This window comes from Aspergillus brunneoviolaceus (genome assembly GCF_003184695.1).
Source record: "Aspergillus brunneoviolaceus CBS 621.78 unplaced genomic scaffold BO95scaffold_14, whole genome shotgun sequence".
NCBI lineage: Eukaryota > Fungi > Ascomycota > Eurotiomycetes > Eurotiales > Aspergillaceae > Aspergillus > Aspergillus brunneoviolaceus.
Genome location: NW_020290744.1, coordinates 78,393 through 99,774, shown reverse-complemented (window position 1 = coordinate 99,774; position 21,382 = coordinate 78,393). Strand labels below are relative to the sequence as shown.

Below are 21,382 nucleotides of genomic sequence, written 5' to 3'. Positions count from 1 at the left end.
TGATTCGTCCCTGGGCACGGATGTCTCCAGCAAAGGCCCGTGGATGGATTCTGCTAGCGAGAGAGGTAGAGTCTGAAGCGTGTAGTGGAAATGGATGAAGACTGCAACTGCAAAAGGTGGATTGTCGGGAAGATGCCGGCGCCAGTGCCTGAGGCCGCCATCCTGACGTCACGGGCTGTGCCACCGAGTCATGGATGGAGTCGCATTGCCTTCATAGTTGTTCCTCTACACGACCATCCCAGTTGCTGGAGAAACCCATCAAAACAACCCATCATGCTGCATTCAATTTTCATCAGCAAAGGCACGGTTTTCTTTTTCTTCTCGATTGAATGCGACGAGAGTGAGGGCAGGGACGCAAGCCCAACACTGACCATGGGCGCCGTGGGCGCCATGGGCGGGGGGCTTGCATGGAACTATTTTTCCGGCGCAGTGGCTAGTCGCCCACTACGTAGTAGTCAGTAGTTACTCTCAACGACAGGAATATCTCCATCTACTCATGCATAAACAATGGCTCAACGGACGATGCAACTAGTACAACACAGCACAGCAATGCAATGGCCATACTGCTATGTAACTGCATTTTGTCACCGATAGACCTGCGCATAACTTATCCGCTTGATTGCCCACACGTTGTCGATCCACCTCACAGCAAACGAGGTAGATCGATCTCTCCCCTTCCCCCAATGGCTCCAACTCCACGACCTCCAACCACCACGACGTCCAAAAGGCCAACTGGCCTCGCAGTACACGCGAGTGCAATCGTGGTTCTTTGCTCACGGTCCACGTCGCTCATGTTTCAGTGATCCAGGCAACCGAGACCCGAGGCTTTCACGGAATAGCATCAGATCCCTACGGTGGATCGAACCCCTGCCCTAACATCCCCTCGGAGCTTGCATCGTACCAACCAACCAAAACATACTTCAGATGGCGTAAAGCATCGACGACAGTAGCACGCGCTTTGACATGCTGCAGATACAGTGACTTTCCATGGACAGACATCAAACCCGACGATCATCCACTTCAAAAACCAAGTCCCCCGAGCCACTGGCATGTTCTAGAACCGCTAACGGTTTCGCGCTGCTTGCCATTGCCCTATGAAGTCAGCGGAAAGAAGCTGCCAGGAGCACTTCTTCCCTACCATCCAGAAACAAACTGCAAAAGGTCCAAGTTCCAAGACCCATAACCACGATAACCAGACAGTAAGTAAGAGTAGCATCTTTACATCCCATTATTGGTGAGTGAATCATTGGTTGTGGGCGGGAAACCGCCGAAGGGGGCGATGGATGAGGCTGGCAGGGAGGGCTACGCAGGCGCTCGCCCTCACCCTCACCCATCAAGATGATATCACCCCATTCGCCTCCCCTCCCCGACCAGGTCCAGATCACCATCACCATCACCAACTTCACTTCATCGTCATCTTTCAATTCCCCTTCTCACAGCAACGAGGAACAATTTTATTTGTTGCAACCGCTCGTTACTCAATAACCACAACCTCTCAACCCTCAAACGTCATACCCCATAGTCCCAAGAACTCGTGGAACCGGCACCCCCTTCCATTCGCATTCGCCCCATGATGCGACTTGCGCAACACAAGACACCCGGTAACTGACCCCTGGTCAATGCAGTGCGGCTCTTCCAACTTTCTTTCATTTTAGGGGCAGGTAGGTAGTCTCGGCCGGGGAGGTTTCGCCCTCCCACCTGCAAGAACCCATGACGCCACGCTTATCGGCTCCGAATCACGCTGACCCTGGCCTGGCCCAGCCAGGCCACTGTTCAAACACTTTGATATTGCTTATACTCTAATAGAATACAAATAAGGTCAGGGATGTGGTTGACCTTCTCTTCTCCCGCTGTTTTGCCATCGACCTTTGGCATCGACATCGCAGTCCCGATCTCCCTTTGGCATGCATACCCTATATTTCCCATGTGCAATAAGGCATGCAATGACGAGATGGCAAATCAATGTAGCTAGGACGAGTAGATATGCTACCGCCATCAGTCAATTGACCAGCAGGTGAGACTGCAAAGGTGTGGACAGTACCTAAACCAGACCAGATAGAGGCGGGCTGGGTTATAGTTATGACGGAGATGGCGAACAGCATCGTCGTCATCGCCGTCGCCGTTGCCGTCGCCGTCGCCGTCTTGCCCTGTCACGACGGATATGGATGCAGGCCCCGTCATGTTGTCCTCATACTACAGTCGTAGTCCCTCTGAAGGGCTTTTTGACCAGAATCAAGAGCGAGGCAGATATGGTCTGCCCTTCCAACCTAGTAGACACTATAGCTCGATATTATCTCAGTGGACGACTACGAGTTCCCACTTTCTCTGATAATGGATTCTATTTGGCATAGAACAAGAAGTTCTATTGTCCCAGAGAAACCCGTTAACGCCATGTCCAACACATTCAAAGCAGTAACAGTCATAAACATGCATCCATCCACTCCCTCACTCACTCACTCACTCACTCCCTCACTCCCTCACTCCCTCCTCACCCACCCCTCAGACCTCGAGTCCCCTCCTGATACCCCAACCCGAACCCAAACCCAGAGAAAGAAAAAGCTATACCCAGCCGTGCTATGCCTACTAGGTAACCTTGCCTGCTTCCTCCATTCAACCCAGATAGATACCCTACCCAGCACCCCCTTCCTCCCCATCCCCCGCCTCAACTCACCCTATGTCCCTGACCCCTGACCCCATGACGTCCATTCATTCCCCGAAGGGAAGGAAACAACTTGGAATCCAAACCCCGACATCGATGAATCCCAGAAATGACGACGACCCGGGATGGCGAATAAGCAAGAACCGGCTGGCAAAAACTACCGTAGCCACATCGCTCCCTCCCCTCCCCTCCCCTCCCCTCCTCCTCCTCCCTGGGAGGTACACACATCACCCTGCCCTGCCCTGCCCTGCCCTGCCCTGTTTCCCCATCCCATCCCATCCATCCGCACAAGACAATCCAGAACAACCATACAAGCAGTCAACCAACCAAACCATCACCCATATCCTTAACCCAACCCGACCCAACCCATCTCAAGACAGAGAAGCCAGCAAGTAATCCAGCAGACAGACCCCACATGGCGAGCGACTCCATCCCATCGCCCCAATCAACCCAAACCCCTCGGACCCAGTTAGTAACCTGCCACTTGGAACGCAGGGCCTTATACCTACTACCCTACCCACTTCATCAGATCAGGATCTGTGAAAAGAAAACCTGCCTATGGCTGTAGCAATCGAAAAGGAGGTAAGAGTGGCCGAACGAATCGAATCGAATCAAGAACCCAGTTGCTTGCCTGCTTGCTTCAGATAATCCCATTATCCATTCCAACAGTCACTAAGAAGCAAGTTTTGTCCCATCCATCCACATCCCAAGAAAAGTAACGTATGTGCATAGTAAATGTATACCCTGAACCCAAAACCCCACCGAAGAAACAAACCAAGACCAAAACCAAGAAGAAGCATAACACCCACTTACCGATACACTGAAGAGGATGAACCTGGAAGCAGGATATGAATGTTCCGTAAGACCAAGAGATTTCAATTCGATTGGGGAACTGCCTGAGTTCGAACGGGTGATATGAGTAGGATGCGTTGGGTTGGGTTAGGTCAGGAGGAACGCCACAAAACACTCCAGCAGCGCAAGCAACAAGACAAAAACTCTACACGAGTAATCCGAGCCCATTCAATTCTCTTCTGTCCATAACAACAACAAACAAAAAAAATTATCAAATATGCCTTCATCAAATCCAGATCAAACATACCCTAAACCCATCATCATCATCATCATCATGTTAGCACACACATTACCCAGTAAGCACCACACACACCCAAACAAGAACACCAGGCAGACAAATCGGGGAAAAACGTACCCTTCCGCGCCCCCTGGAAAAAGAACCGCACCACAAACACCTGCAGCGCGGCCATGGACACCATCATCAGGCCCTCGATGACACTAAAGTTAAAAATCCGGCGCTCCGTGCTGCGCACCGTGCTGAAGTTGCGGTTCTCGCGCGTCCGGAAGTACTTCTGGTTGCGCGAGATGGTCGACAGCTGCGCCGACAGCTTGAAGATCGACTCCTCCAGCGCCGAGGCTTGCTCGGGGCTGGCGCCCTGCCGGGAGGGGAGCTGCGCGCGTTCCTCGTTTTCGACCTGACACCCCGTAAGTTAGTCGTTGCTTGGATGCAAATTGTGAGAATCGGGGCGGGCCATAGGTAGGGGTGTGTAATGGTGAAGAAGAAGAAACGATGCACCGCATCACCGTAGCGTTTCCCCCAATCCGAACACGTTTAATCGGAAAAAAAAACGTACCGCGATCTCGAAATCCACCATCTTCTCCGCGAACGTCGACATCTCATTGTTGAAGCAGAACCGGTACTCGCCGATGCTCTGCGCCGTGAACACAAAGTCGCCCTGACGTTCCTTGGTTCCCTCCAGGATCACCTTGTCGCCGGGCCCGATCACCGAGTAGTCGACATCGAAGGAGCCGCCGGATTGGACCTATCCCCAATATCATACTATCAGTACACGCTTCCAAAATGGCCAAAAAAAAAAGCTCACCGCAAAGTAGAAAGCGAGCTTGACGTTCTTCTGGTCCACATAGCTGTGGAAACAGGCCTTCTCGTTGGCCTCGAGGCGGTAGGTCAGCGCGGTGGCCGCCACCGAGGAGATCAAGGTGGCCCACAAGCCGAGGACGAGGGCTGCGAAGCGCATGGTGAATGCAGAGGGATAAAGTGTCGACTTTCTGTCGCGGAGAGACCGACGGAACGAAGACAGACGACAGACAACAGACAACAGACAACAGACGGAGGAAGTTCTGGCCAGCTGTGACTTTGGCCCGCGTGCATGTTTGATTGTGTTTGCACCCCTTACCGCGCCCGCCCCCTTAGACTAGCCCTCCCAACCGCGGGTGGACCCTTAACCTAATTCATACGGTACCTCAACATACATCCTGTACCTACTACATTCACTACTACAGTACACACCTCGAATGTTAAATGCATACAATTGTCAATTAAGTCATACATAACTCATCTCGCACGCAAGAGCCACCAGGCAATGGCTGCTATAACTGCTAGGTCCGCCCTCTACAAAACGCTAGTTGTAGACAACAAGACCGCCACTGCACATCCAGTCCGTAGCATATAACATAAAGAGTTACTACTCTCTTCGCAACCAGGTCTGCTGGTCAGGCATCTGATCGCAAGTCTGTCCAGCAATATCGGGCGAATACAAACACAACCGTCAAAACAAGCCCTATATCTATCGAATGAAGAATGACTCGCTCCGGCTCCAAAAGCTGCGGTTCTTATTTACATGGTCAAGACCCAGAAGGTCGTCCGAGTCGCCGATGATGTCGGAAAGGATATCATCTGCAAGTCCTCATTAGCCAGGGCCCTCCGTGATCCAGAGAACCATCACTCACCGTCTTCAAGGTATTGTACTTTGGTGTACATGTTCTGAGGCACAGCAAACTTGATTTTCTCAAACTGCTTGCCCTTAATCCCCGTTCGTTTCGATAGGCGTTCCTTGGTCTGCTTGAAGATTTCGCCCTGGAAGGTGTGAGCACGTGGTAGTCGCAGAGACAGAGTCAAACTTACAGGCTTCATGACAAACTTGAAGGGCACACCATGCGGTCGGCTGACGTCACGATCGAAGTTGAACACATTAATCGTCCGCTCACCCTCTTGCATGCTGAGCTCCTCTTCGGGGTATTTCTCGGCATAGAGCGTCACGAATTCGTTGATGCCCGCAATCTTCGAGTCGGGCTGGAACTCCCGGTAGATCTTGCCGCCATGGGACTCATATACCCGGATGTCTGCATTGTCTTCCAGGTTGGCCTTCTTCTGCACACCGGCAATGACGTCGGCAATGGTCCCATCCCGGGGAACAAGGACCTCCACAACTTGCTGTACAGACGGTTAGTCATCGTCTTGACATTCAACCTACTCGTTCAGACGTACCTCTTTCGTGATACCTTCCGGAAGCCACGTGACCTTGAGACAAGTCTTCGACTCGTAATCGCTCAGGCTTGTTTCCAGCACCTCGTAATACAGGGCGTCCTGGCGATGCATGCTGTAGCCATAGGTGGACATTTGCCCACTCAGGATGTGGTACAGAGTTTGGTTGTTCTGGTTAGGGTTCCGCTTGATAAACTGTTTGGGCTTGCCGGTGCTGGCGAGGACCGGCGCAAAGCGAATGTGCGTGGGCTCCACATTCAGATGCTCGCCGACCTTCTTCGAAAACTGATCATAGGTCATCTTCCGACTCAGAGTGAGGTTGAACTCTTCGCCCTCCTCCGACTTGAGCGGAGCAAAAGTAACGGTGATCTTGTTCAGTAGGTAGTCGTAAAACTGCTTCGCATCGGTGTACAGGGCGGTCGCCGGCAATTCAGACTCCTTGATCTGTTTCTGGAAGGTGATAATGTCACCATCCTGAATCTCCGACTGCTGGAAGGTTTGCTTCGGCTTCATGACATCAATCATATTATGCTTGATCTCCTCGTATAGCATAAATTCAGTGCCGGCGGGCCAGCCCATGCGTTCGAGAATGACGGGAGCAAGCTCGCTCACTTTTTGCGTCCTGCGGACATAAACGGGGCCCACGCCGGTGAGGGTTTGCGAGGGAGCATCGAAGTGCTTGAGGAAGACCAGTATCGATTCTTTGCCATCAGGCCAAGCCACGGTTCCGTCGGCCGATGGCTTGCCAACCTCCATGTACACCTTGAAGGGATTCCCCTTGGTGCTGAAACGGTTGTAGGCGTCCTCAAGAGTCATTTTGGGATCCGGTATGACTTGGTCAGGGCGGGTGGTCTTGTTCTGGCGGTTCACCATGACCCAGAAGCGGATGTGGCTAGGATTGAGGCCCCTCTCTTCGGCAAGCTGCTCTGCAAATTCGCCGACCTTCTGGGCCCGTAGTGCCTTGTACTGCGTCGGGACGGCAGGATCGCTGGCGGGCAAGTCATTGCTGGTCAAATCAAATCCGTGATGAGACTGGAAAGATTCCTGCGTCAAGACGCCGACGTTGATGTACAGGTGGGCCTCCTCCCGCTCTTTCTTGCGACGAAGCTGCTCGGCCCGGTCCTCTACGAGACGCTTTTCTGTCGCGATGTTAGTGAGGCAATCGCCCAGGGCAGTTGATTGACGTACCGATATGAGAAGGGACATCCTCCTTGGTGATGGGCACAAGCACATCGTCCAGTCTGGTCTTACGGATGTAGACCAGCATGTAGGCGTTCATCGAGCGTTTCGTGGACAAGCCGCGAGTGTATGGTTGTCGGACTCCGGCCGCTCCGTTGGTCAGCTCATATTCGCCTCCGTAGTTCTCCTCAAGCACCTCCTTGTCCGTGGCCCGCGTCACGCGGTCATCGTCGAATTTGTACCAGAATCCGTCCTTGGTCGGCTTCAGGAAAGCGTAATAGTGGCCGGCATTGAGATCACCGCTGTGAACCAGCACACCGTGCAGCTCGTAAATCCAGGGCTCGGATTTGTCGGCATCGTTTGAAAGGTAGGGGGTGGCATCAAACTCCATAGGAAAGGCGTGACGGTCGTTAATCTTCATCATAGCATCGCGGTTGATGTCGTACTCGAAGCGCTTCAGATGAAGGTGCAAGACCGGGGGGAAGCTCTCGAAGATGACACCCTTCTTGGCATCCTGTAGACCATACGGCTGACCCGCATCGTACTTGTTCTCCCCTTCGAGGGTCTCGACTTGGATGTAGTCTTTGAAACTGTCATCGAGCGTCTTGTTGCCGCGGACGTTCAGCTGGATATCCCAGAAATCTTCCACACGCGACGACTCGTAGTCAACGTCGATACAGGAGATGTAGGTCTTGGTTTTGCCCACGAAGAGTTCGGGTAGCGCCTTCTCGGCCGGGGTGCCTTTCATCCTCTCCTCCAGTCTCTCCATGAGCTTCCGCGACAATTCCTGGACATCCTGCTGTTCGAAGATCTGCCTCGATTCCCATCCAAAAGATGCGGTCAGCTCCGTGGTGGACACCGAAGTCTCGCTGGTTTGGAGGTTGAAGAACAACCTCTGGAGCGTCCAAGCGCTATTGTCGCGCGAGGCTTCCGCCTCGGTTGGGATCTGGTAAACGGCCTTCCAAGCGGTCAGTCCGAAGCGGTGGCAACAACAGGCGGCGAGGACAGCGTACCTTGCGGAAGCGGTTGGTGAAATACAGAGACTGCAGAAGCGAATTGAGGTAGCATGTAGCACCTTGGTTCTTCAGACCCACCAGGCCAGTCTCCTTCTTCGAGTCGTAACTAGACACGGGGTTAGCGATGCGACTTCAGCGACTCGCCTTCGAACTGCATACTTCTGGAAGTTGTGCCATAAGACACCCGTCGGGTCCTTAACCACGCGCACGTAGGCTGTAATCTTGGCTTCGTCGTTCTGCACGAGGGGCACGCCACGGCCTTCCCACGGTCGGCTGAACAGCCGGTGCAGTTCGCAGAATCTGGTGAAGCCCCAATCTCCCTCCTCCGCATGGAACCGATGGGTCGCGACTATATCCCAATTAGTCCGAGAGAGCGAGCTCGTTGGGGAGGCAGAAGCGGCGTACCGTGATGAACGTAGATGGAGGGATCGTTCACATTGGACAGGACGAGTGCAAACTGCACACAGGCGTACCAGTTGGCCGGCGGTTCGCCGTCCCAAGCATGCTCCAGGTAGAAGGAGGCATGCTCCACATGGTTTCCGTAGGGAAAGAACAGGATTCGCCTGCGGACAACAGCAAGTCAGAGTCGCTCTCAAGGGCGGTGATATTCCAACCAAGGGATCCGTCGGGGCACCCACCAAGGGAAGCCCGCGCACTGGAAGACCGGGCCGTGCTCCTTCTTCTTCAACTTCCGCCAATCCTGGATATGCCATGTGTGATAGGTCTCATCTTCGGTTTCCAGATCCGGATCTTTCGGGAAAATCCGAGCCATCATTGCTGCATCTGGTTGCGGAGAAAGGATCAGTTTCTCGGACGTGGAGGGGAGGGCTGCAGTTGTGCGGCGGCGAGCCGTCCCACGGCGGGGACTTTTGGGAAGCCGGGCCAAGTCCATCGCAAGACGGCAGGATGCGCACAACAACGATGGGGAGGTGTTATATGGGCCTTACGGTCATCTGCGGAGGGCTCCGACTCCGGTTCATCCGATCCGGAGCGGGAGACGACGACATCGTCGGTTCGATCCTGGTGATACTGCTCATATTCGTCGACGAGCATATCACTGTCGGCGGCCTGGAGACGACGGGGAAAGGTTACAGGATCAGTACCAGTAGTTTTTTGCGAGGGGAGAGATGGGATGAAACGGTGGCTAAGATCTCCGCGAAAAGTGGTTGGGAGGCGAGGGTGATTTGAGACCAGAACTTACGTTGTCCATGTGAGGTAAAAAGTGCGATCCACGCACTGAGATAGCGGGTCACTCTTTCTCGCGGGCGATTACAAGGGAAGGAGATAACCCGTTGGGGTAAGGGCAGGGAGAATGGGGGGAAGTGAACAGTGAATAAAGGGAATTGAAGAAATGGGGGGGGAAGGTCGGAAAATTGGGCGAGCCAGTCCACAACTGGGGGTGAAGAATGAATGAATAAAGATTGACACCGGGAAGTGAGAGGAGGAAGAGGAAGAAGCAGAAACAGAAGCTGATCCGTCTGGGCTGGAGCCGACTTGGAGGCAGTCCACAGACAGTCCACAGGCAGTCCACAGGCAGTGGGATTCGAAGCTAGTGGCGGAGTTGCCAAAACCCAATAATAACGGCCATGCGGGACACTGCACCAGCTCTTTATTATTATTAAGATGATCTTCTCTTTTTTTTGTCTTTCGACTGGGTTCGCAGATGAATCCAGTGAGTGGGAGTGTGTGTGGTTCGATGGACACTGGATACCTTACTCCGTAGTCAGTTACTGTAGCAGCAATGACAAAGATCTTTTACGGTCGCAGGCGCCAATTTCCTTGCTTGCTACTGAATCAGTGTTTGTTCTCTTCGTTCCATCCTAGTGTATGTTTCACTGGACTTTTGGTGCTAGAGATGCATAATGACGGTGTCTCAGCAGCCGGGTTTCGTTAAGTTACTGGGTTTACTTAATCTTTCATAGTAGGTAGCACTGCAGTGATGGGACACTCCTCGACCGGTCTCTTCATCTTATCTTTCACTCACTTTCTTTTCTTCTTGCTGCTGTCATTGCATTCCGTAGACCTACCAAGGAGAATCACTCATAGTTCGAGGAGACAACGTGGATGGGAAAATCGGCTAGACGAGCCACATACCGAACCGTGATATCACCGCCTTTTCTGCAATGCTGAGTAGTTCAGATCCGAGGCAGGCTGCAAGGTCGATGTATGGATGAGGCTGAGAGAGAGGATGGAGATGAATGGTCTGGATTCAAGAGACAAGGCATTGTACCTGTCCTTATAAACTCTCCCTCTTTCTTCTTGCATATTAGGTATTTATCATGCTCTATCCTCAAGTACAGAGTACAGTACTATCTATCCCTTCCACCGACCTGTCGCCTGATCCCTCAGGCATCATCAGGCAACTTCAGGCAACAATCCACTCCGGGCAGATATGACGATAGAAGGCTCGCCTCTCGTAGGGGTTTGTTTCTTCAGCAATCACGCCCCCCATTAGCGTCATGCTCGACCGGATTTCCATCCATTGATCTGTGAGTCAATCCATCGGGAAACAGTCTATTGCCGAACAAGGCACGTCACATGCCAGTCACGTCGGCCTGCGAGCTTCCTCTCTTCTTTTTTTTTTTGGCTGCTCTCACCGCCCGGTCGAGGAAACCGGCCGCATTTGCCATCCTTCAAGGAAACAATACACTATATAAATGAGCTGATCATCATACCATGGTGAATTGGGCCATTCGCTGTGGGCCCTTCGATCCTCGCCTCTGACAACCCGCCATGTATGAGAGGGTTTGTCCGCTGCTGAATACCCGTGGATCGTCTGACTCCAGCAGACCACCGCTCCTGCTGTGTTGTATCACCGCGAGTACTGAGTAACTCAATGCCACCCCCTCAATTGACCGACCCTTCTCCGTTCTCAGCAGCCGCAATATGAGCCCGAGCCATCCAGCCCGATGCTGGCGTGCCCTCCGCCGGAGCTGTTTGTCAGCTCCGCGGTTCTACTCTACTAGCTACCAAGCCTACAGTCCCCCACCCTGGCGACCTGTCACAGCATTGGACGAGTATGTGGTCTTCCCTTCGATCGCATCGCATCCACCTCGGGGCTAATCTCATTCTCTTGCAGATGGGTTGAGCGCGACATCCGTCCCATCAGTCTACGACAGTTGACTTTCTTCGGACGAACATTGACCGAATCCCGCCTCATCAGCTCGGCCAACTACGTGCGAACGGAGCTGCCCACTCGGTTAGTACTGTACCTTGCTTAGAACTTAAGCTTTCTGTTCGCGGGGTGGATATCCGACTAACTCTCGCCTCGTACACCCAGACTTGCACATCGTCTCCGCGACATCCAACGACTACCATATGTGGTGGTTGCGAACCCGCATCTTTCGCTGGTGTACGAGCTCTACTACAAAGCCTTTGAACGATTTCGGGCCATCCCGGAAATTAAGACCCTCGATGACAACGACCACTTCTGCGAGATCCTCCGCAAAACCCTGCAGGAGCATCTGGTGGTGATCCCGAAACTGGCCATGGGCGTTTTGGAGTGCCGCGAGCTGGTGACGTCGGAAGTCCTGGATCATTTTATGAACACCCTGTTGAGAGCGGTAGGCGCCCCCAAAGTTGACTAGACGGACCAAGCTGATGGTTTCGTCCTAGAGAATCTCTCGTCGAGTCATTGCGGAGCAGCATCTTGCATTGACCGAGACCTTCAATTCACCGTGGCACTTCCCCGGCTCGCAGGATCGCTCGGACCTCAACGCCGACTACGTGGGCGAGGTGTTCCTCAAGTGCAATGCCAAGGAGGTGGTGGAGCGCTGCGGGAAGCTGGCGCAGGATATGATGCGGCAGACGTCGGGATCGGACAAGATCCCCGAGATCACGGTGCAGGGGCATCTGGAAGCCACCTTCCCGTACATGCTCAGCCATCTGGAGTATATCATTGGCGAGCTGCTGCGCAACTCCATCCAGGCCGTGAGTGAAAAGTACCACGGTCGGGCGGAGAAGCCGCCGCCGATCGAGGTCCTCATCTGCGAGGCGCCGCAGCATGTGATCATGCGCGTCTCCGACCAAGGGGGCGGCATCCCGCGGGAGGTGCTGCCGTACCTGTGGTCGTTCAACAAGGGGCCGCACAGCAAGTCGCATCTCCGCAATCTGGGCAAGGTTCCGGCGATGGCGGCCACCCTGCAGGAACTCAGCGTGCCGACGGAGAGGAAGCACGCGGACAAGGAGACGTTCCGGGAGAGCTCGCTGGACTCGCTGACCTCGCGGCGGCCGGATCTGCGGCTGGGGATCGGACTGCCGATGAGCCGGGTGTACGCGGAGTACTGGGCGGGGAGCCTGGAGCTGCACAGCCTGGAAGGGTATGGGGTGGATGCATTCCTGCAGATCTCGAAGTTGGGCAATCAAAACGAGCAGGTGACGACGCGAGCATCGATTGATGCGGTATAGGATGAGTTGTTGTTTTAGTCTGGTCAGGGCTGCAGGTGGAGCCGTCATACAAGTATAAGATATGATACATACATAGTACATAGGTACAGTATATTACTGCATGTTAACATGAGAACTAAATTAGTCATTGGCGCAATAAAACAATCAATCAACCCATGTACAACAACTCATCACTGATTGAGTACTCGATAAAAGCATCAGCCACAATGGCCCCACCTATACTTAATCCACGCGCGAGGTACCCCGGGAAATCCATCCACTAACAACCGTCAAATCACACATGAAAAGTAAAGTCAGTGAATCAATCCCAGCCAAGCCCTCCAGCAGGCCAACCTCACATCGATTCCGTCCCCATGACGTCAAACCAGGGATGTTGTCCCCTTGCCGGTAGTGCCATCACATACCAATCAACCCTGTCAGTGACCTCCATCTATACTTTCCCCTATAAACAGTACCTAGTAACTATTGTACTACGAGTATCCCGTCCCAGTGACGTCGACAGCCATCTACTTCTTGCCTTACGACAGGGCTAACCAACTAGCCCCAAAAAAACAAAAAACAAAAAAACCACAAAGACAAAAAAAAGAAATGAAGCGCCTCAACTCCGCCCAAGACGACAACATCCCCGTCTATATATTCCTGCTCCTGTTCCTGATCCTGGGGCTGAGTTTTCTGGGAACGTATCTCGAGACGGTCAGCAGCAGCAGCAGCACCACCACCACCACCACTACCAACAGTAACAGCAATAGCAACACCAACACCAAACGAGTGAAATCAACCGTGCGCTTTCGTGCTTAACTACAGTACACCCACCACACAACAACACCTAGATCCAATCCAGCCAAAAATGGCCGGAACATGCTCCATGCTCTGCCTCATCCTCATCACCATCTTCAGTACGCATCAAACTAGCCCAATCAAAACCCCAACCCAAGCAACAACTAACACACTACAAAAGTCCCCCCCCTCGGCGTCTTCCTGATCTCCGGCTGCAGCGCCGATTTCTTCATCAACCTGTTGCTCACGCTTCTGGGGTGAGTCTCCCCCCTTTCAACCCAAACCCCAGCACAAGAAAGCAGGAATCCCATCCCCATCCCAACATGACAACCACGAACACTGCATAAACATATCACCATCACCACAACCACCAACACTGCATAAACATACCACCATCACCACAACCACGAACACTACATGCACCTGCCAAACTAAAACTAAATCTCAATCTCACCAGCTACCTACCCGGCCACATCCACGCCTTCTACCTGGAGTACGTCTACTACCGGAATTCCGATGCGGTGGCGCCGCGCCGCGCGCCGGGGGTGTATTCGGAGCGGATTCAGCGGGGGGCGCATCACCACCACCATCAGCAGCAGCAGCAGGCGGGGTATGGGACGATTTAAGCTGGGGCCGGGGTTGCGGAGCGGTGGGTGGTAGTTGGACTAGGGTAGTCTGGTCTGGTGGATGGTGGTAGGCATTATGCCTGAAGTTTTGTTTTTTGTTTTTTTTTTTTTTTATTTGGTTCTTGGGGGAATCGCTAGCGACGAGTTGAGGAAATTGGGTGGGGAGGATATGATCCATGATATGATTAGCGCTATCCTTATCCTTATACTTGTGCACTGTTACTGTTACTGTTACTGTTACTGTTACCGACGAAACCAGGATGCGATATAACCTAGTGAATCCTTTTATTGAATCCGAGAACCCTTCAAACCTTCCCAAACACCCTAAACAGCAGTCTTCTTCCCCTGCCCCTGCTGCGCAGCCCCAGCCCCAACCCTCCTCAAAGCAGGCAACCCAAACGCATCACTAACCCCCACCCCGCCCTGGGTGCGCGGCACGCTCCCGGACCCCGGACTCCACCACAGCGCCCCGACCCAAGGCTGCACATTCCACCCCACGGCCAAGGTGACATTCTGCCGCTCGGCCATCCTGCCCGAAACATCCCCGATCTGGTACTTGGCCTTCTGGTCGCGCAGCCTCAGGATGCCTGGTTCGGCGTGGGCCTTCGCTTTCGTGGCGGGGGGTTTCCTGCTCCCCGCCTTGCTTTTACTCTTGGTCTTGCTCTTGGGACTGGGAGCAAAGAACCGCTCCTTCAGCGCGTCGAACGAGTAAGCCGATTGCGGGGCGGAGATGATGGTGTCCCAGACGACGGCGTGAGAGACAGCGGAGGAGGATGTGTTGGTCGGGTCGGAGGGGTAGGCGGCGTAGACGTAGACGAAGAGTTGTTTGGTGTTCCAGTTGAAGAGGGGGGTTAGATCTTTTTCTCGGGGTTTAGTCCACCGGAACTGAAACTCGAGATCGAAGGGCAGGGGTAAGGTAAGGTAAGGTAAGCAACGCACCAGCATCCAGATCAAAGCGCAGCTGCGCGTACTCTTCCTTCCGGGTGGAGTAATAATGCGGACGGCCTTTGGTTCTGTGGGCAAATTGGTTAGCTTCGCTGTTGCTTGTTCGGGGTGAAGCTGTCCGCGGAGGTAAATGAACTGGAGGTGTGCTAGCTAGCTAGCTAGCTAGCTAGCTGGGTATATCCCCAGTTTGGATAGGGTCAGACATACACCTTGACATCCCGCAGCTTGACCTGCGACGTGACCCCGTCCGTCGGAAACAGCAGCACGGAGAGTGCGGCCAGCCCGGCGACGAAGAGCGCGACGGTGGTGAAGAAGCCGAAGACGGCTTGGGCGCGGTTGAGGGTCGAGTGCATTGTTCTCCGGCGAGCATTAATGATGTAAAAAGAGGACAGTTCCCTATAAGGGAGGAAGACAACAATCCGAGTGGGATTGCTGGTTGCCGAGAGGCGATAGTGTTGTTGTCGATGACAACGACAAGAAAGCCACCTGGGCCTTTTCTCCACGGGAGCGGAGCTCGGAGATTGTGGCTGGTGAGCAGGGGATCGCGGCTGAATGGGGTTTAGTGAGGAGGTTACTGGGCAGATTACGGTTAGACTCATGGCTTATCGATAAGGTTGTTTTGTATGAGGAGACTGGCCGGGTATCTGGAGAGTACTATCTCAGCCAGTAACTCACCCCTCCTTCCGTTCCATCTGCACGTCCATTGACATCTACACAGGGTGGAATATCTTCAAGTATTGTGCTTACACACTCTCCTTCAGATCATAATCAATCCAAATCCGAATAGTCACCTCCCACCGAACTCAAAACAAACACTTAGTACTCCTTATCAGCTGTATACACCACACAACATAAACAAGCAGCCCTCCACCACCACCATTACCAACAGTACCTACCTAGTACAACCCAAAATGGGCGACCACACCCTCTTCTTCTACGGTACATCCACCCCCCACCCCAGCACCCCAACTTACCCCCCATAATCCCCATACCATGACAAGACTAATCAAGCACAAGGAACCCTAATGTCCCCCCAAATCCTGCACCGAGTAATCCACGGCCGCGCCACACCGGAACCCTGGCAACGAGCGTACCTCACCATCCGGCCCGCGGTTCTCCCCAACTACCGGCGGCACCGGGTGCGGCACGCCGACTATCCGGGGATTGTAGCCGTGGCTGTGGGCTCTGGCTCTGGCTCTGGGGGAGGGTCGTCAGGCGGGGGCATAGGGGTAGGGGAGGGGGAGGAAGGCGTGGCAGCAGCAGCACTTCCCAGCGACGCGGGTAAAGCTGGAACTGACGCAGATGCAAGCTCCGCCTCGGTGCTGGGGACGTTGGTGACCGGGTTGACGGAGGGGGATGTTTATCGGTTGGATTTGTTTGAGGGGGATGAATATACCAAGGTCAAGGTCAAGGTTAAGGTTGGGGTTAAGGGGGAGGGGGAGGGGCACGGGGCTAATGGGGTTGGGGATGAGGAGGAGGATGTACGGGTGGGGTTGGAGGGGTTGGAGGGCACTGCTACTGCACCTGACGGGGCAGAAGCAGAAGCAGAGGCAGAAGCAGAAGTCGAGGCGCTGACGTATGTCTGGACGGCCGGGAGGGAGCGGTTGGAGGATGCCGAGTGGGATTTCGAGGCCTTCAAGAGGGATAAGATGGCTTGGTGGGTCGAGGCGGATGAGCGGGATTGGTGACACTCCAGATTTTACGAGTAGACCTTGTAGAGAAGTCGATCTATCTGTGTCTTCTGTTCGAACCATAATCATAAGTCATGTACATTGAAACAAACCCCCACCCCCACATCGCACGCAAATGCAAGCAAGCTTGGTATCTGGTATCTATGCTACTGCTAAATGTATCCCACAATGTCCCGAACGCCAGAGAGATCGAAATGCAATATCAAAACAACAAAAGGGAAAATCCAGATATATGCTAATCAGCAACATGCACTCAGCATTTCTTAGACGGACTGTCTTTGACAAGCAACGACTTCGAAGGTGTCCCGGGAACCTGGGTCTCAACAACCGTGTCTGGCACAGCCCCACCGTCTTTGTTACCCATCTTACTATCCGACTCCGTGGCCGCGGCAGACAGATGCAGCGGTGTATACCTCTTGCTGACCTCCGACCTAACCGTGGACGGCAACGGAACCGGGGTTACTGGCCGCGTGGTCTCCGACTTCGCCTTCAAGGACGCAGCCGGCTCCTGACTGTCCGGAACTTCGATAACTTCCTGCCGAATCGGGTGCGGACCAGACGGTCCCGTCTCGTCCGTCGTAGACGACACCAGACGAACTTCGTCTGCCGCCTCCCGTTCTTCGTGATCCTTCACGCCCGCCGCCTCATCCTTCTGTTCGCTAACTTGAACATCATCCTTCGAGACCGCAGCTTTCGTCGGTGACTCTGGATCTGGTCGTTGCTCAGGCGCCCGAGACGGGGACTGCATAGTCTGGTTCCCGGTCGCTTTTATCGGCGACTCCGTCTCCACCCCACGCTGCGCTTGCGGCGATACCCAAGGAGACCCTAACAGATAACAGATCGGCTTGCGATCCGCCATGGTCTCCTTGGCACTACTTTCCTGTTTGCTCATCTGCTCCTGTTCATCATACAGCGCGTCGAGAAACTTGCGCAGTCTTTTGCGGAGATGTCCCGACTTGAGCGGTGGCCAGTCGCCGTCCTCCTTCTGGAGTATCTTCCGGATGAACGTGTCCGGGTCCTGCACGAATTTCTCCAAGTACGCCAGTAGATACAACCCGCAGTCGGAGTAGTTGGGCTGCAGCGGAATCTTCTGAGCCGTGATGCCTCGAATGAGCTTCGTGTTGATCTCGACGCCTTTCTTGGATTTCGCCTCCTCGTACAGGTAATCGCGCAGGATTCGGGAGGTAGGACTGCGAGTCACGCCTAACGAGTCGAAGGTGATGATGGTGGGTTGGTTGACGTCGGCTTTGCTCGTCCGCTTCGTCGCCTGTTTTCGCGATGCCTTGGCAGCATCCGAGGCCTTGACGGCCTCTTGCGAACAAGCTGTCTGCGACGACGGCTGCTCCGCCTGAGTTTTGGGGAAGGCCTGCACAGGAATAGACGAAACCTCCTCGCGATCGGGCCACTCCTCCACCGGCGTCCCCTCCTTGGAAGCGTTCTTGGGGGGTTCATCGGCCAAGGTCATCGAAGCCAGCGAATGGCGAGTCTGTTCTTCCTTCGCAGGCTCGGCATCGGGAGCTATCGACGCCCCTTGTGCAGTGCGAGGAACCTCGGGCGGAGGAGTTTCCGGTATCTCTTGGACCTGACTGTCCAACTGAGACGATGACTGCACCTGGCTGGACAGTGGCTCATCGTAGACTTGCGGCTCGGCAAGGTCCTGCAGATTCGGTAAATTGCATATGATGGCAACATACCAATGGGCATGTTCGTTGATGGGCACGACGACGAAATCGTGGTTGAAGATGTCAACGTTCCTGGTCCATTTCTGCACGCCGTCGTAGTTGATGCCTTTCTTCCCCCGTGGCACATTCATGAGAGTGTCATAGAAAAACGAATTGAAGAAATATACTCTCTTGGCCACATCTTCGTTCGTTCGACTGAGGTGTTCCTGCAAAAAGCGGATGTAGAACTCAATGAGATTGTCGTTCAGGAACTCGTCATTTTTGCGAAGTCGGTCACGGTCTTGCATGTTGACCTCGGCCTTTTTCTTCCCGGATCGGGGGTAAACAAGGGGTCTAATGAAGAGTCAGAATTACCTCATGGTGACAGCAGATGATTACATACTTATGCCACTTTTTCACAGGTCCATCGGACTGTGACTGGGTTGACTGGTTCGCTTCATCGTCGTCATCACTTCAGGTAGTCAGTGGACCGACCAGTTGCCAGAACAACAGGGACGGAGTAAGGCTCACCTCACGATGGTGGTCGACGGAAGGCGACGTAACATGGCTCTAGTCTGACGATTGGACGCTGGAAGTGTCGGCGAAGTATGAACCTTTACGGGGATCTGCACACTCCAAGCGGAGGATAGTTTGGATGCGCGAGGACTGACGTCCGGTGAAGACGGGGAGGACTTGGCTGCAGAATTGGAGGGGCCGGGAAGTTCCCGAGGGGCGGTGACTGTGGGGTTTCCTCTTTCGTCTTGCAGAGAGTCTGAGAGGCGCATTCTTTTGACCGGCAACGCGGAATTCTCAGTACCTCTCTGCAGACCTGCAGGCAACGGTCTCTTAAGTCCATAAGGGTGTTGTTTTAGTTCTCTATCGTGAGTGTGAAAGGCTTTCTCCAACCAGGCCCTTGATGCAGTTAGCATTTGGCGTGAGCCCATCCGAGAGGGTGACAGTATACATACTCGTCCTGCAGCAACGGCTCGATATTCCAACCCCGGAGACCATCGGAGAATCGTTCTTTTTCTTCGGCCGAAGAAAGCTCTAGGTCTAACTTCTGATCGAGCCCTTCCATCTTAGACAAGAGGAGTCTGATCTTGCCACTCGGAGGAAGTCCCCCGGTGGCCTTGGTGACTTTACTCAGAGGGAGCTCAAAGCATTCTGCCGGGTCGTTTTGATTATGCAACAAGATAATCCCTCGCTCAAGGTCCATGAGAAGCTCGACACCATTTCTTTGATCAGCATGCTGCTCAATAGGCCCAAAGCGGGCATAGATGATCCCAAACGACTTTGTAGTGGAGGCTGCTTTATTAGTAGTGTACTTCTGCTTCTTCCCCTTCAGTCCGCGCTTAGTTTTGGAGGGAGTAAAGACCGTGTGTTGGATATCGGCCGGTGACGATTGCCGGTGCTCTTTCTCCAGGGCTACTTGATTATCAATCTCGCCCTTTCCCGGAATTTTCTTACTCCGGCGCACCTCGACCGTGACTTGCAACTCGTCCGGACTGTCCTGTGACTCGGATGGGTCTCTAGTCCTCGTAGGCGAAGCCAGGCCGTTTTGACGAGGTGAACGAGCCAGTGCACCTTTACCAGGATTGCGATTCTTGGAGGGGGAAATCTCCACACCTCGGAGGACCTCATGCTTGGGCGCACGCTTCGAGCCGTCGATCCTGGAAAAGCCACCATCATCCGAGGAAGCTCGACGACGCCTCTCAGCCGCGGCATCCTCCGTGAAGCGTTCCTCGCGGGCATCGTCGGCCCGAGAAGCCGGGGCGGGATGTTTCTTGCCGTGCTTAGCATTGCCCTTCCTGTGCTGCTGCTGCTGCTGCTGCTGCTGCGGGGGTTTGACGTTCTTCTCGACACCGCGAAACTCTTCCAGGGCAAATAAGTTATTCCGCGTCTTTCTCAACTTGGCTGATCGGTGGCTCGAGGTGGGAGACATACGTGACGGGTGTGTGGTAGGGGGAGAGGTATCCAGCGCGGGGTGCGCATCGGTCTCCTTGTCGACGAGGCCGAGAATGCTTCCAGACCGTGACGGCTCCGGGGCGGCGCGATGACGGGGACGTTTGGTCGGCCTTTCATACGGGTGAGTCTCGTGGGGACGGATCTCCTTCTTGCTGGCACGGACTGGTCCACTTTGTCGGGCCTTGCCCGATATGCGATCCACGATCTTGAAAGGGGAGTCCTTCACGTCCAAGGAGACAAAAGGTCAGCAGGGTTATCTCAACCATGCGATCCAGAACGTCAAGGAGAAACAAACTCACCCCTATCTTTTTTCTCTTCGGCATGGTTTGTCCGGGGATTATGGGTACTCCATTGGGGTCATCTGATCTAGATCGCAAGCATGTATCAGCGCTGTACCAAATCCACTCATTGAGCCTTGAGCCCGCGCGTACCGTAAGTTGCTGGGGAAGAGTCTTATCTCGTCTTCTAAAGTTGCTTGATTGTGGTAGTGGGGGCGAATGGGCTTGTCGTCGGGTCTGGTTGTATCTTGCGGCATTAGCCCGTTGTTCAGCATGTGCGGACATACCGAGAACATGTGCGACTGCTTGTACTTACGAACGAACCATCCTCCTCCCCAGATAAAAGAAAAAAAATTGGGTCTTTGGTTGCTATAAAATCAAAACGTACGGTAGGAAGCCTTCTCAAGACTTAAATCCCGTAGAGAAAATCACAATGATGTAACGGACGTCTTAGTCCGTCAATTGGAGCGGAAAGTCGCATCGGATAGCGGAGGGCAGTGTGGAGGAGGCAGACAAGAAAGCACAGCGCAGCACACCGTATATGAGTTCCGGCTGGAAGGTGTGCAAGGCGGCGCGGGGGGATTAAAATAGAATGGAAGTCTCAAGGAGCGGGACAACTTCCCAGCAATGGTCATTGCGCGACCGAACGGTTACAAAGAGCGTTCATAACTCTGGATTTAAAAAAAAATTGCAGAGCCGCAGGACGAAGAGGGGAGTTTGAATTGACAGTGACAAGAAACGCATCATAATGGGGGGAGAGAGGAAAGGCGGTGGGGAGGGGAAGGGAGGGAGTTTCTGCCCACCGCTTTGTGGAACTGCGAACTGAGGCACCGTTTTTTTCTTTTTCCTTTTTTTTTTTTTTTTTCCTTGTCTTTTTTTCCCT

The 21,382-nt window shown here is 53.8% G+C and overlaps 8 protein-coding genes across 8 annotated transcripts; 4 read left to right on the top strand and 4 right to left on the bottom strand.

Moving 5' to 3' along the window:
- Positions 1–3,729: 3,729 nt before the first annotated feature.
- BO95DRAFT_440234 (emp24/gp25L/p24 family protein) lies at positions 3,730–4,836 on the bottom strand. The gene is made up of 4 exons (XM_025585914.1): positions 4,555–4,836; positions 4,306–4,494; positions 3,867–4,146; positions 3,730–3,759 (listed from the first exon to the last, which is right to left on the bottom strand). The coding sequence occupies exons 1-4, from the start codon at positions 4,705–4,707 to the stop codon at positions 3,749–3,751; spliced, it is 633 nt and encodes a 210-aa protein (XP_025444965.1). The 5' UTR covers positions 4,708–4,836; the 3' UTR covers positions 3,730–3,748.
- Positions 4,837–5,003: 167 nt separating this feature from the next.
- On the bottom strand, positions 5,004–9,506 carry BO95DRAFT_440232 (ubiquitin-specific protease UBP15). Its single transcript, XM_025585913.1, has 11 exons — positions 9,351–9,506; positions 9,097–9,217; positions 8,788–8,932; positions 8,555–8,712; positions 8,309–8,498; positions 8,147–8,255; positions 7,143–8,091; positions 5,958–7,093; positions 5,595–5,903; positions 5,420–5,546; positions 5,004–5,366 (listed from the first exon to the last, which is right to left on the bottom strand). The coding sequence occupies exons 1-11, from the start codon at positions 9,357–9,359 to the stop codon at positions 5,257–5,259; spliced, it is 3,363 nt and encodes a 1,120-aa protein (XP_025444964.1). The 5' UTR covers positions 9,360–9,506; the 3' UTR covers positions 5,004–5,256.
- Positions 9,507–10,767: 1,261 nt separating this feature from the next.
- Positions 10,768–12,669, top strand: BO95DRAFT_440231 (protein kinase PKP2). The gene is made up of 4 exons (XM_025585912.1): positions 10,768–11,166; positions 11,229–11,348; positions 11,430–11,712; positions 11,765–12,669. Exons 1-4 carry the CDS (start codon positions 11,036–11,038, stop codon positions 12,554–12,556), a joined length of 1,326 nt encoding a protein of 441 aa, XP_025444963.1. The 5' UTR covers positions 10,768–11,035; the 3' UTR covers positions 12,557–12,669.
- A 339-nt stretch (positions 12,670–13,008) lies between these two features.
- BO95DRAFT_440229 (YqaE/Pmp3 family membrane protein) lies at positions 13,009–14,104 on the top strand. The gene is made up of 3 exons (XM_025585911.1): positions 13,009–13,452; positions 13,515–13,590; positions 13,791–14,104. Exons 1-3 carry the CDS (start codon positions 13,404–13,406, stop codon positions 13,957–13,959), a joined length of 294 nt encoding a protein of 97 aa, XP_025444961.1. The 5' UTR covers positions 13,009–13,403; the 3' UTR covers positions 13,960–14,104.
- Positions 13,047–13,458, top strand: BO95DRAFT_48540 (uncharacterized protein). Its single transcript, XM_025590399.1, has one exon. The coding sequence runs from the start codon at positions 13,145–13,147 to the stop codon at positions 13,352–13,354; it is 210 nt and encodes a 69-aa protein (XP_025444962.1). The 5' UTR covers positions 13,047–13,144; the 3' UTR covers positions 13,355–13,458.
- Positions 14,105–14,257: 153 nt separating the features above from the next.
- Positions 14,258–15,402, bottom strand: BO95DRAFT_440228 (signal peptidase complex subunit SPC3). Its single transcript, XM_025585910.1, has 3 exons — positions 15,112–15,402; positions 14,899–14,972; positions 14,258–14,816 (listed from the first exon to the last, which is right to left on the bottom strand). Exons 1-3 carry the CDS (start codon positions 15,255–15,257, stop codon positions 14,284–14,286), a joined length of 753 nt encoding a protein of 250 aa, XP_025444960.1. The 5' UTR covers positions 15,258–15,402; the 3' UTR covers positions 14,258–14,283.
- A 174-nt stretch (positions 15,403–15,576) lies between these two features.
- BO95DRAFT_407987 (gamma-glutamylcyclotransferase family protein) lies at positions 15,577–16,656 on the top strand. Its single transcript, XM_025584090.1, has 5 exons — positions 15,577–15,843; positions 15,922–16,076; positions 16,111–16,114; positions 16,207–16,322; positions 16,413–16,656. Exons 1-5 carry the CDS (start codon positions 15,816–15,818, stop codon positions 16,590–16,592), a joined length of 483 nt encoding a protein of 160 aa, XP_025444959.1. The 5' UTR covers positions 15,577–15,815; the 3' UTR covers positions 16,593–16,656.
- Positions 16,647–21,205, bottom strand: BO95DRAFT_440227 (SUMO protease ULP2). The gene is made up of 7 exons (XM_025585909.1): positions 20,816–21,205; positions 20,653–20,736; positions 20,521–20,587; positions 19,225–20,441; positions 18,788–19,168; positions 18,660–18,728; positions 16,647–18,610 (listed from the first exon to the last, which is right to left on the bottom strand). Exons 1-7 carry the CDS (start codon positions 20,824–20,826, stop codon positions 16,849–16,851), a joined length of 3,591 nt encoding a protein of 1,196 aa, XP_025444958.1. The 5' UTR covers positions 20,827–21,205; the 3' UTR covers positions 16,647–16,848.
- Positions 21,206–21,382: the final 177 nt, after the last annotated feature.